This window comes from Solea solea, chromosome 2 (genome assembly GCF_958295425.1).
Source record: "Solea solea chromosome 2, fSolSol10.1, whole genome shotgun sequence".
Lineage (NCBI taxonomy): Eukaryota > Metazoa > Chordata > Actinopteri > Pleuronectiformes > Soleidae > Solea > Solea solea.
In genome coordinates this window covers 37,467,042-37,478,347 of record NC_081135.1, presented here as the reverse complement: position 1 = coordinate 37,478,347, position 11,306 = coordinate 37,467,042, and the positions used below count along the sequence as shown (strand labels likewise).

The 11,306-nt window shown below is 40.0% G+C and overlaps 1 protein-coding gene across 1 annotated transcript in view; it reads right to left on the bottom strand.

Moving 5' to 3' along the window:
* Positions 1-540: 540 nt before the first annotated feature.
* LOC131455271 (radixin) overlaps positions 541-11,306 on the bottom strand; it is a 30,549-nt gene continuing 19,783 nt past the window's right edge. Inside the window, exons 4-15 of the mRNA XM_058622805.1 lie at positions 9,316-9,411; positions 8,401-8,523; positions 8,121-8,272; positions 7,458-7,541; positions 6,994-7,140; positions 6,434-6,530; positions 6,151-6,314; positions 5,101-5,231; positions 2,700-2,860; positions 2,155-2,247; positions 1,856-2,065; positions 541-1,685 (exon numbers count right to left, since the gene is read on the bottom strand). Of these exons, the coding sequence (XP_058478788.1) occupies positions 1,521-1,685; positions 1,856-2,065; positions 2,155-2,247; positions 2,700-2,860; positions 5,101-5,231; positions 6,151-6,314; positions 6,434-6,530; positions 6,994-7,140; positions 7,458-7,541; positions 8,121-8,272; positions 8,401-8,523; positions 9,316-9,411 (1,623 nt within the window). The 3' untranslated portion in view covers positions 541-1,520. The remainder of the gene's footprint in view (positions 1,686-1,855; positions 2,066-2,154; positions 2,248-2,699; positions 2,861-5,100; positions 5,232-6,150; positions 6,315-6,433; positions 6,531-6,993; positions 7,141-7,457; positions 7,542-8,120; positions 8,273-8,400; positions 8,524-9,315; positions 9,412-11,306) is intronic.

Below are 11,306 nucleotides of genomic sequence, written 5' to 3'. Positions count from 1 at the left end.
CTTCTAATGGGACAGCTTGGTATGGTTTGGAATGGTAAAGTCCTGGGTCAGGCTAGCGTTTCGACGGAGAACAGTACCATTACTTGGTAGGTGGGGTGTGGGTGGTTTCGGTTACCCAAACAGCTAACTGTCGTGTGTAGAGCTCGATTGTACCTTATTATTTTACTCTGGTAGCCCAAGGAATGGGTGCCAAAGAATGGAACTTTTGGACCGGGTTATATTTTTTTTACCCTTCCTTATTTAAACGCAAAAAAATACGTACAATCCTGTAACCAAACCAAACCAAACCAAACCAAACCAAACAAAGTGTTTGGTTTGGAAACCACTCATTTGGTTTCCAATGAGTGTTCCACTCATTGGAAACACGGTAACTCCACCAACCCTCTCTTCTCTTCCAGTGGAAATAACTAAGGATAAGGACTAATGACGGACGAAAGGCTCCGCCCATCTCCGTTTTTAACAGAAAAACAGATGTTTCTTTTTTGTATTAATCAAAATGTAATTTTACTTCATCTTGAGTCCAAGTGTGACAAACCCCCAAAACATTCTTAAGAAATCACATTTACAAGATTGGGAGGGACTGAGTAGTCCGTCCCTCTGTTGCCGGCACAAAAACACCTTAATGACAAACTCAGTTGCAGAACTCAGATTTTCCTTTATGTTTACAGCGTGTCAGGTTTTGAACGTGCATCTCCGACTGGTCATCGTTTGTCTGTGAACCCAGTTCTACCAGTTCTGGTCTCAGTCAGGACTCTGAAGATCATGCTGCAGCTTCACGGTTGGAAATATAAATTCATTCTTTATTTGGGGGCAAAATATATATTTGAACACAAGTCTGAGTGGAAGGAGAACGTCAGCGCAGTTAGCGTTAAAAACAAGCACATTAAAGTCGGCGTTGCTGCTCCTGAGTGTGAGCGTTTGTAACCTGATAAATCAGCCGATGTCCAACGACGCCGCCAGCAGAAATGAACTTTCACTGACAGACGGGGAGGAAATGAGACAAAAAAAATGGGTGTTTTTTTCCCCCTTCTTTTTCTTGTTTAAACAAATTATTTAAACTGTTTGACAACAGAAGTAAAAGTTAGATATTAAAGCTTCATGGACACGTGTGCCAGCAACGTCAAAAAGCTACAAACGGCCGCTTGATATCAACCAATTCTGTCATTTTCTCTACATGCAAGCATTAAAATTGTCAGTATTGTAAAAGATGAGACGTCCGTGTTCGACAGAGTGCGCTGCTTGCTATTTTTTTTTTTTCCAACAGATTAAAAGTTGTGTGCTTCATTGGGGGTGGGAGGGGGGCGGAGCTCCTAAAAAAGCAGGTGGCGGTTTGATTGGCTAACCGCTGCTGGGCAGAGCTTTGGCGAGGCTGAAGCTACAAAGCCGGTCAGCTGGTCTTCCTCCAGGACGGGTTCCCGCGGTGGAAGCAGGTTTTTTATTGGGCTTTACAATGAGAAGTGGTGCATTGACATGACAGCGAGACTAAGCTGTCCCCCTCTTCATCGTTGCGTCCGAACCTCTCACATGGACTCAAACTCGTCAATGCGCTGCTTGGTGTTGCCCTGGCGGATCTGGCGCAGGGTTTTGTACTTGTCTCTCCCCGCTCTGACGTTCTCGGCGTGCAGCATGTCGTTCTGTGTTTTCTTTGTGTCGTCCCGGGCCTCGGCCAACTCCGAACTCAGAGCCTGGAAAAGAGAGACAGTGATGAAATTAGATGGCAATCTTGTATAGTTGCCACTCGTTTTACATTTAAGGAGTACCACAAGGTTCAACACTAGGCCCCATCTAGTTGACCCAAAAACAGCTGTAGAATTGAAGTACTTGTAGTGTATATTATTAAGTATTTATGCTCTACCTGCAGCTGTTTCTTGACACGTTCGTTCTTCTGCGCCTCGGTGACGCGCTGCTCTTCACTGCGGTGGCTGGAGACGCCGTCGCTGAGCAGCTCGGCGCTCGCCTCTGCGTTCGTTTCGTCGTGCTCGTCGTGCTCTGGCGCCGGTGGAGAAGTCATGGCCGTCTTCAGCTCTTCCCGGGTCTTGTCCAGGTCATCCTGCGCCGACAGAGCCTGGGAAAAAAGAGAAAGTGTACAGAAATCAGAAGGAGAATTCCCAGATGACACGCACAAACGTGACACATGTACAGGGATAACATTACTTTGTGTTGCCACTCGGTCGCTTCCTCTTCTTTTTTCCTCTTCGCCTCTTCAAGCAGAGCGATTTTGGCAGTAAACTCTGCTAATTCAGCAGCCTGTTGGGAATTAAAAAACACATGAAAGTGAAAGTTCCCATTTCGGAGCATGATGTAATTTCAAATATACCACTGTATGACAAAGGCAGAGTTAGCAACTTCTCATTTTTTTTAAGAAACTGAAACTCAACAATCTTGCCAATGTGGAAAGTCAGTTTTCAAGGTGTAAACACTTTCCAACTGGGAAATTATGTTTGTAAACTGGTTACTCACTGGTTACAACACATCCTGAAGACCACACTGACATAAGCAGGCACAGATTGTATGAGATTAATCTTTTGTTAAGGGGCTAAAATTGGGTTTTCCTCTCCTGTCCCTGCTGTGGTGGCCATGTCATCGCTGAGAGAGAGTGTGTATGTCAGTGTTCCTACAGACTCAGTATTACCCGAGTTAAACGTCGTATTGAAAAGTAAAAACACTGCGTGGGTTGATGTGTGTGTGAGTGCAGCTACCAGCTGTTCGTGGTTCTTCATCTGGTCGGCGGCCTGTTGAGCCAGCAGAGCCTTGGCCTCCTCCGCCGCCTGCCGCTCCCTCTCCAGACGCTCCGCCTCCTCCTTCGCTCGCTTCCTCTCCTGCTCCAACTCCATCGCTTTGCGGGTCTGCTCCTCCAGCTCTGCACACAAATATCTACATTAAATACTATGCTTTCAGCAGGAAAATACTGTCTTTCAAAGATGTCTCAGCTAGCTGGCAAACCAAAGATGGTGGTTCCCAAAGTGTGGGTCTGGACCCATAGATGGTTTATGGGAGTTTTATTTTGGGTCCCCAGCTAAATTTGCTGAACCTTCCCAATATTTAAATTCATTTTAATGAAAACACAGCCATAAAATGAAGTTTAATTTATATCTTCATAGCGTTTGAAGAGGAGAGTTATGCTAAATATGACACTAGTGACACATGTAATGTAATGTAACTAGTGTGTCATAGAGCCACATATTTAACTCCATAACTTATGTTCCCACACATTTTCAGCCACTAATTTTTTACATCTATGAAGTATGAGGAGTAGAATCTCTGCTTCATGTGGACTTGAATTAATCTTAACCCTTTAAAACCTAAGCTTAAAATGTCCGTCTGCTCCGTCTAACAATTTAAAATGAAGGAATTGAATGTCTAACAGTATAAAACATATTTAAAGTAAGATTTATTTTATGAGCAAAAACAGGCCAAAAAAATGGAAACTATGTGATTCTCCGGCTTTCTGCAACATCCCGAGTGAAATTACTGTAATAACCACACGATTTGACGTGCAACTTGTCAGCTTTCAGAAATTGTTGTAATTGTTCCGATAGCGTTCAGTGTTAAAGGGTTAATCTCAATTTACAGATTACATTTTCAATCTTTTGATTTATATTCCGTGTTTGTGCTGTTGAATCTGCTGTAAAAAAATAAAACTGTCTTCCCTTTCAAAAACACTCAAAGTGATCAATTAACATGATTCGTGTCTTTTCTGTCAGGACACGTCGTCTCTTCAGCTTTAAAATTCCCAGGATTTAATCCCGGTCCGATTTTTTTTCCTTCTTTTTTTTCCCCATTTAAATGGAACATTTTTGTTTCTCCACACCTTTGCATGTGAAGTCAGGCACTTGAAAACATATCTCTCTCGGAAATCTCTTTGTACAATATGAATTTACGACATGCGGGTCCTTACAGCTGTATGATTTTCACAGGAGGATTTATGTGAGGCAGAGTCTGCAGCCGCCTGAGGCCTTGAACCCGGCCACAGACACCAAAAACAACACTTTATGCAAATCTGCAGAAATGTGAGCGGATTTGTTTTGTTTGAGGACCTAAGTGTGTGTGTGTGTGTGTGTGTGTGTGTTTCTGTAAATGGTCTCACATGAACCTGTGAAACCAGCTGCAGTCTGTGTACAACAAACAAAAGTAAACATTTCTGGAACACGTTCAAAAATGCAAATCAGGAGCGGAAGTGGCTCAGTGTCGGATTTATGCTGTGTCGTTCTCTGTCCTCTGTACAGTTATTTACAGTCATAAGAGATTGATGTCAAACACAGTGAACTAGGTTTAGTATTCTCAATATTTTTGATATATCCAACACTGCATCACATACTTCCTTAGAGTGCTGCTTATGTTTTTTCATCTGTACAATTTTAGACAGATCAGGCTGAAATTTTAGTGATGGGTAGGTGATCACCCAAGTATGTTCCCATTCAATTTTGGTAAGAATCCGCTCACTGATGACATTACAAAACACTGTCAAACTTTCAAGAAATCCCATTCTATTTCAGTGGGCAAAACTGTGAAAGAAACAATCGTATCTCTGTCAAAACTCATCCAATTTTAACGGTATTTAGAATGTGTATTCGGGATCCGACACTCTACCATCTGAGTAAGGATTTAGTACCAATTAAGATTGAACCCATTGAACAAGTTCAGATGTGTGATCGACTGAGTCATAAGTACAGAGATCAGTGCAAAACACAGTGAAATAGGTACAGTTTTTGACGAATCAATGTGAATGTTTTGAGATGGGTAGGCGATCATCCAAATATGTTCCCATTCAATTTTAATAAGAATCTGCCCACTGACGACGTCACAAAACACTATCAAACTTATCAAAACTCCCATTCTATTGCAATGGGCAAAACTGTAAAAGAAACAATCGTATCTCTGTCAAAACTTGTTGGATTTTGACAGAATTTAGTGTGTGTATTCAGGATCACACACTCTACAATCAGACTCAATTTCATCCAGATTTTATGCAGATTACAGATTTGGCAGGAAATGAAATGTAACATGGTTCAGCCCCATTGAACAAGTTCAGATGTTACCCGAATATGAACTTCACTTCTTCAACTGTCCCTCTGTGTGTGTGTGTGTCTCGTGTCTTACCCGTCTGAGCTTGTCGCGTCTGCTCCTCGATCCGTCTCAGCCTCTGCATCAGCTCGTCCTTCTCTCGCTCTATCCGCTCCTTCTCCTTCTCGGCGTGTTCGCGCTTCTTCTTCTCGTTCTCCAGCTGCGCTCTGTCGCCAACAAACACAGGAGACAACGGTCACACATAAATGCATAAAGTGACATTGTGATTCACTTATCCGACATATTTCTTAAAAAAAACAGCCAGAATAAAAGGAGCCGATACAGAAAGGTAAAAATATGTTGGTCCACTTTACAAAAAAACTGTTAAACACTTTATTTGTTTGATTTATAGCTCAGTTTTTGTTCATCTATACAGTGAAATTTGGTGCTTGCTTTTTCTATTAACATTAACAGCAGCACGAACTCGGCACCAAGCAAACACTGCCCCCTACTGTTCAAACAAAGGCGAACACGCAGTATGATCTCATTAAAAACACAAAGTTGAAGTGTTTTTTTGTTTGTTTCTCTCATTTTTCAGCTTCTTAAATGTGATCATTGTCCTGGAAGATAATCACCAGATTAAACAAGTAGGAAAATAATTGAAGCCTTAAACTCAATTTGTGCACGTTTCTAAGAACCCATAAGTCATCGGTGTATTAAAAACATAAGAAAACTAAATTATTTGATTATTTTTTATTTATTTATCCTTCATTTATCCAGGAAGTGTCCTGTTGAGATACAAGATCTCTTCTTCCAGGGAGTCCTGGTCAAGATAGCAGCATAAATAGTACAAATAGTGACGGAGACAAAGGTATTTCAGATATAAAACTCACGACAGAATATAAACGCTAAAAGACCTGGGATTATGACGTCAACATTTTCCTAAAGTTCCACGGAAACACAAGGCCGGCGGTTTGAGATTTTCCCTCTCAAATACCGTTTACAGTCCTAAAACGCCATCTCCATGTGGATGGGCCCTTAATTAAAGAAGAACTTCCCAGAAGGATTAAATGAAACAGTGAGTGTAGATGAAGGAGGAGCAGCTCGTGCCGCTCGTGCCGCTCGTGCCGCTCGTGCCGCTCGTACCTCTCCATCTGTTTGTGGTGCTTCTCCTCTCTGGCCTGAGCCTTCATCTGCTGCACCTCGATGGTGTCGGGCTTCCTCCTCCTCATGTACAGCTCGTGGTTTCCCATACACAGCGCCAGGATGCGCTTGTTGATGCGCAGGCGAGGAGCGTAAAACACAAAGTCCTGAAGAGACAGACAGCAGACACACACACACACACACACACAGAGAGAGAGGTTTTTAACGACGTTTACAAAACACAAATAATATAAACCGCGTGACGTGAGCGTCCAGCGTCACTTACTGGAGCTTTCTTGTCGATGGGTTTGATGACAAACTTCTTGTCGTTGAAGGAGATATTTCGGATTTCGCTCCAGGGGAAACCGATCTTTGGCGACAACCTGAGGACAGAGCCGTGAGATTTATTTAGCTTTGTGTTTTAGATACTTTATTTATAAGAGCTGTAACTCTTTATTGATTATTAATCAATTGGACTTTTTGCCGTCGTCAGTGAAGCCGAATATGCTTTTTTTCCTGGTGTCCAAATGCAGAGGTTATTTTGTGTTTTCTGTAGTGAAATTAACATGGTTTTTTATACTCATGTTACAGCAGATTTGAAGATACATTTTCTTCAGTTTGCCGACATCCCATAATACATTTTCAAGTCAATACGGATAATATTATGCATTCATATCGATCAACAAATTGTAAGGGATGTTTTATAAAATGATGTCTGAGATTTCAGCTTCTTAAAAGTGAATAATCCTGTTTTTTCTGCTTAATATAAAAACTAAACCAATATAATTGTATCATATACTGTATATTGTGTGTGTGTGTGTGTGTGTGTGTGTGAGATTCACTTACTTGTCTTCATGCTCGTAGATGTTGAGGCCCAGCGCGTCGACCCCGAGCCACAGCTCCGTTCCCTTCTTGTTTTTGATTTCAAAGTAGTTGACGCCGTACATCTCCAGGTCCTGAGCGATCTTCAGATACTCCATCATGGCGTCCTCCCTGCACATATGTGATTCTGATCATTTCCATGTGGATTTAGATTTACATTTTAGTTTTATTGTCATTGCATATTATAAAAAATACAAAGAAACTATTGTTGGTGTCAGCAGAGCCGCACCATTTGAATCAAACTTTGTTAGCTCTGGAATTAGCCGTCAGTTTGACATGACAACGCTACAATATAATTTGAACGATGGTTTGATGACACAGTGATGAAGTTATGATATAATATATCATGACTTAAATACGCATACTTCATGAATGAGGAAAACAAGTATTTCTTCACACTACTGTAGTGTAGCGTCAAACGCTCTTACCTGAGCATGCTCCTGTGCTCCTCATGCCAGGACTGTATTCTGTCCTCCCACTGCTCCTTTGTTAGCTTGTGCTGCTCCAGAACTCTAAATTACACACACACACACACAAAAGTGTAACTTTACCATTTAATGTAAGCAATAACAATATTTATAATAATATTAGAAGATCACATGTTCAAATACAAGTTTGATTTATTTATTTATTTATTGTCTCAGATAGAAGCTAAGTTCATGCGAGATGTGGGTGATTTTCACCTTTTCCAGTGTGACGTTGTGACTGGCACCGTTTACTCAGAAATCTAACCCAAACTAATCTAATCTATTTTAATCTATAATTTTATAATTATCATATATATATATATATGATAATTATAAAATAAAAGCATGTATCACTTTAGATCTTTTCCCAATATGTCAAAAAAAACTATATGTCATATACATATGTACAGTATATATGTATATATATATATATATATATATATATTTATATATATATATATATATATATATATATACACACATATATACATAAAGACACATATACGTATGTGTATATATATATATATATATACACACACACACACATATATACACATATATACATATATATACACATATATATCTATACACATATATACATATATATATATAGGCACGCTGTACCTCTGTGGCAGTAGCCGGTCAGATCCCAGGTAACCTGGCTTGTGAACGTCTTTGTTGTAATCTCCGTATTTGGCCTGGACAGCGTAGGATGCCAGCAGCACGGCCGTCTCTGGAGGACAGTAGTTGTCATCGTTCAGTATGGCCTCCTTCACCTGAGGAGGAGGAGGAGGAGGAGACGAAACACGACATCCACAAATATAAACATCACAGTCGGGGCACGGTGAGGTGTCAGCGTCAGTGTCACGCTCTGACCACTAGAGTGTGCTGTTGGAGCAGTCACCTGCAGGAAGAAGAGCTTCTGCGTGATCTCCTGGATGAGTTCCTCAGACACGTCCTCGGGGAAGAACTTTGCTCTGAACTTGAACTGCAGTGGATTCTCCTTCTTCACGTCCTGCTGCGTCACCTGGACAAACACAGTTTTACTCAACTTTAGTTCATTTATACTGAAGCGTTCTCGTGTGTTTTTATCACTTTTAATGTTTTTAAATTCATATTCATTCATTTTTTTTCTCTGGTCAGGTCTTGAGAGTCCAGATGTTTTAATAGCCTTTGTTTTTACGTCTGGTTGATCACTTTATTTTAATTCTCTTGCAAAGGACTGTGTACAAAGTGCTATAATAATTAAGTTTATTCGGATTATTACTCTAAACCTGCCATTTCCTAATTTAGGACCACCTTTAAATCCTGTGATGCCAACAATCGATATAAAAATGTACAATGTTTCCACTTTTACATGATGAAGAGTCTCATCATTTATGTTCCCCCGTGTTTTAATGTGAGAGATCCACAAATACGATGACACCAGACTCACACAACATAAAGTTCATATGAAATCACAATTACATGAAATTGACTTTGTACGGTGTACCTCCTGCGGTATAAGTAAGAGCCACCAGGGGGCAACAGTCTACACTTTATACAGTACAGTGCATTCACAGTTTATTTTGAAAGTGTGGATTATAAAGCTGTCTGCAGACAGAATATTAGAGTGGGATTAAAAACAGGAGTTTACAAAGATCTTATTTTAAGAAAGGATTAAAAAAAAAAGTGCAATATATGATGTGTTACTTATAGAAATAATATAAAAAAACAGTTACGGTCACAGAACTCTTATTCTTGTCATATTCATATCCTGCATTTTTAAATTCCTCATTTAATCTGGGTTTTTTGTTGTGTTGTGTTAATTAACTCTCACCTTCTTGTTGAGCTTGAGCCACGTGACGTAGCCTTTGCTGTCCGTGTACTGCAGCCCGAAGAACCACACCTCCCTTAATCCCACCGTCTTCACCACCTGGAAACAGACACACAGCAGATTATTCATGTGTTTATTTATTTCATTCTTGAAGAAGAAACAAGCTCCCACTCCACTTCAGGCCTGATATTGGTCGACCCCCCCATTATAGATTAGATTAGATTTTATTAATCCCACAGCAGGGGAAACTACAGAAAATTACAGAAGCAAAAAAAATTTAATAAAAATAAAACAGAAAAAGAATAAGCATTGCAAAAACATATAGAAGAGGGAGATTTAAGTAGAGTATAAGAGAAAAGAATCAAAAATAGATTTATCATGGTGGGGAAATACATAAATGACATTGTTATATTTGATAATATAACCCATGTCGTCCATGTATTAGATCTTACAGGACTGAATGTTTAAGTCTTTCATAAATCATTGCATTTATGTGACTTTACAAAACAAATAATGTGAATAAAACATATGTCAAGAAGACAGAGAGAGAGTCCCTGAGGGAATACTTATTATGTGATCAATACAGCAACAATCAATACATGTAATAAACTCTCACACACACACACACACACACAGTGAGGACCTGGGGCAGGGAATGCGCTCTGCAGAGAACAGCTATGTGGATGCTGAGAGCAGATTTAAGAAGTGACGCTTCAGAACCAGGATGAATGTGTTTGGGAACGACGGCACAGAGAATAATGAGGAGGAGGAGGAGGAGGAGGAGAGAGCGAAAGCTTGAAAGAATAAAGCTGATTGCAGCACTGAACAGGAATCTTTTATGGAAGATAAAGTCACTCACAGTCCTTTATCCAAACTTCAACCATCACAAATAAATAAACATCTAACCCTTAATCTAAGCCTGACTTATTCTTATAATTCTAAATCTAAAACCCAACAAAGTCTTGACAAACTAACGTCGCCAGGACCACAATTGCGGTTTTAAGATGAAGAGTTCCTTATTAGAATATACTGACAAATACACACACACACACACACACACACACACACACACACACAGGCCTAACTTTAACCTTAACCTAACCTCAAAATGCAATAATTTGGGATTTGATTTTTATCCCCATCATAGAAGACAAGTCCTCATAATGTGACTGTGTGAACACACACATTTAACTTCATAGACATAATTCATTCCCGAGCCCCTTAAACTTAAACTGGACAGCCTAAACAAACCCTTAACCCTAACCTTAAAACCCTGACCTTTAACCATAACCACAATTCAAATCTTAGTCCCCTCAGAAATAAGGTTCTGCCTCATTAGGACCAGGTTTTGGTCTCCATGATGACTACTGGTCCTGACAGAGAAGAGGCAACACAGACAAGAAGAGTAGTAGGGGGTCAAAAAAAACAAAAAACAAACACATTTGCTGACTCAGATGTTAGCTAAGTTGTTAGCTTAAGTGGAGCTAACAGCTTGTAGTGATTTACGCCCAGGAAACAGGAAATATGTAATAAAACATATATTTAAAAGATTTGACACCCACAATGATTCATGTAGACGTCACAGATCACGCGTTACTGTATCTATTTTATTTATTTTTAGCTCCTGATGGACACATGAGACCTCACCGTGTCCGCTGACGTGTGCGTTACCTCGACACCTGTTTGTTGACCGCTCGCTTTTCACCGTCCGTCTCCTGAGGTTCACAGTCTGACAGTCTGACGAGGTCAAGCTAATGATTATTAGCTTCATTTATCTCTACCTATACACAAGGGCTGCCCACAGTGGGGCCCGGGGGCCAAAGTTGGACCGCTAAACGGTTTAATTTGGCCCTCTAGACTTATTTTTAAAGAAAAAAAATTAAAAATAAATAATAAAAAAAAGACTTTTATTTGAGTGTTTTATTTTAATATTTAATGCAATTTTTCATATTTTTCTGCTTCTTAAATGTGAATATTTTCTGGTTTCTTCGCTC